Genomic DNA, 2,695 nt, shown 5'->3' with positions numbered 1-2,695 from the left:
CTTGGCAGAGCACCATGGCATCACAGCTCACAACAACCTCAAACTCTTGGGCTCAAGCAATCCTCTTGCCTCAGCCTCCTGAAGTAACTGAGACTACAGGCACCTGCTACAACACCTGGCTATTGTTAGTCTCACTCTTGCTCAGGCTGGTCTCCAACTCCTGAGCTCAAGCAATCCACCCCTCAGCCTCTCAAGAGTGCTAGGACTACAAGTGTGAGCCACTGCACCTGGCTCATTTTCCTCAATTTTAAACTATACAATCTAGACATTGTCTTTTAAAAATGAAGACTATTGATCATTTCTAAACCAACTGAAAATACATATAATCAAATGCGTTACCATAGCTAAAAATAAGTACAACCTGTAATATTATACAACTATTAGCAAGAAAAATGTAAAAAAAAAAAATGTACTTTCTAATATTTACATAAATGCGGCCTTTTCTTTGGAGAATAATTTATGCTTAATACCCAAGTAAACTTCCTGTGCTTTCTGACCACATTTAATTAAAATCCACAAGCAGCTGAAGCACCCTACCTTCTAAAAATCTAAGAGTTTTATTCATAATCGCCAAAAGCTTGGAAGCAACCAAGATGCACTTCAGTGAGTGAGTGAGTGATAAACTGTGGTCTGTCCTGACAATGGAATATTATTCACTGCTAACAAGAACGAGCTATCAAGCCACGAAAAGACATGAGGGAAGTTCTAAGTAAAAGAAAGTGCTAAGTAAAAGAAACCGATGTGAAAAGGCTCCATACTACATGGTACCAAATGGTATTCCGGAAAAAGCAAAACTGCGGAGACAGTAAATAAAAAGTTCACTGGTGGGGGCGGGTGATAGCTAAATAGGCAAAGTACAGACAGTGACAACAGAGAAACCACTTTGTCCAGTACTATAAGGTAGACCTGTCATTCCTGTCCAAACCCACAGAATGTACACCACCAGGAGAGAGAGTGAGCCTGATGTAAACTGAGGACTCGGGGGGATAACGATGTGTTGAGTGGGCTCATCCGCTGTAACCCAAGGACCAGTCGGGGGTGGGGGGGGGTGATGTTGAAGGCTGCGCACTCAGGGGCAAGAGTAATGGGAAATCTTTGTACCTTCTGCTGTATTTTGCTGTGAACCTAAAACAGTTTAAAAAAATAATGTCTATTAAAAAAAATAACAGCCAAATAAATAAATAGGAGGTCTATCTCTTGTCGTCATTCCTCATCTGTTAAAAAAAAAAGGTGGGGAGGGGAGAGTAACTGTATTTTCCTAATGAGGTTGTTGTGAGGATAAAATTAGTTAATCCACATAAAACTCTTAGGAAAGGGCACGGGACAGTAAGAGTGCATGGTGCATGTTTTTAATTATTTAATAGTCCAGTGCCTTAGTTGAAACATCGTAATTGCAGCAGTCATACATAGTATCATAAGAAAATGAATTCAAATCATTGTTGGTGATGATTGAAGACAACTGAGTATTTCCAAAAGCCTGTTGCACTTCATAATTTAAAATAACTTATTATCTTAAGTTTAATTATAATAACAAACGCTAATGCGTGAGTACAAATGGTAATAGTAACAAAATGATATTTAAAAAGTGATGACACTAGTAAACTAAAGCTAACACACCGCTAGTAAAATAAAATATAAAATAGTAAAAATACATCCTGTAAGACAAGGATACCTTGGATGTACAAGAATTACAGTGCTCACAGTGCTGATTCTCTAGAGAAACATATCGTTGACAGACAGGACAAAATCTAGAAAGTACAAAAACAGAGAAATGAGCTGCATATATTTATTGAGATTCACAGAGCAGATAAAAGTTTACAAGGACACTCGCTACAAAATTCAGGGTGTAACGTGAACTCAATTCAATATGAAATTATGGGCCTAATTCAAAACTAATATTCATAGAAGGACTACATGATTCTACACTGAAAGCATTTTACTGCTAGATTTATTTCTGGTTACTTGTGTATTTCAAAGTCCCACCGTGATCTTACCTGTACCCTTCCTCGGTAGGAAGGATGATTTTGTGGGGTGGAATGTTAGTGAAAATACGCACAGGAGACTGTTTTCGACCTGTCTTTCCATGTTTGTAAAGTGCGTGATTATCATAATCTACCTAGAAAATGTTAAAAAGAAAATTTACTCAAATGAGTCAACATTAAGATTCTTTAACCAATACATGAACAAGTCTATGTCAACATGTAAGTTAAACCAAAGCATTTAATAAAAAATTCTTTTATTTATTTATTTTCTGAGTCAGGGTCTTTTCACTGTCATCCAGGCTTGAGTACAATGGCATCACCACCGCTCCTTGCAACCTCAAACCCCTGGGCTCAAGCAATCCTTCTTCCTTAGTTTCCCAAGTAGGTGGGACTACAAATATCTGCCACCAAGCCTGGTTCATTAACTAAATTTTCTTTGTAGAGACAGAAGTCCCACTATATTCTCAGAAGGCTGGTCTCAAACTCTTGGCCTCAAGTGATCCTCCTGCCTTAGCCTCCCAGAGTGCTAGGATTACAGGTATGAGCCATAGCACTTGACTTGTTGTCTAGTCTTAAGATAACAACTCTAATCTTGGCTTGGTACCTGTGGCTCAAGCGGCTAAGGCACCAGCCACATACACCTAAGGTGGTGGGTTCGAATCCCCAGCCCGGGCCTGCCAAACAACAATGATGGCTGCAACCAAAAAATGGCC

General features: G+C 39.0%; 1 protein-coding gene across 1 annotated transcript in view; it reads right to left on the bottom strand.

Annotated features, from left to right (window-relative positions):
- Window positions 1-2,695, bottom strand: part of ZCCHC4 (zinc finger CCHC-type containing 4) — a 43,393-nt gene that overhangs the window by 4,662 nt on the left and 36,036 nt on the right. Inside the window, exons 9-10 of the mRNA XM_012807447.2 lie at window positions 1,995-2,116; window positions 1,673-1,748 (exon numbers count right to left, since the gene is read on the bottom strand). Of these exons, the coding sequence (XP_012662901.1) occupies window positions 1,673-1,748; window positions 1,995-2,116 (198 nt within the window). The remainder of the gene's footprint in view (window positions 1-1,672; window positions 1,749-1,994; window positions 2,117-2,695) is intronic.

This window comes from Otolemur garnettii, unplaced genomic scaffold (genome assembly GCF_000181295.1).
Source record: "Otolemur garnettii isolate 467f Iridium unplaced genomic scaffold, OtoGar3 scaffold00069, whole genome shotgun sequence".
In the NCBI taxonomy this organism is placed as follows: domain Eukaryota; kingdom Metazoa; phylum Chordata; class Mammalia; order Primates; family Galagidae; genus Otolemur; species Otolemur garnettii.
This window is presented reverse-complemented; position numbering and strand designations above follow the sequence as displayed.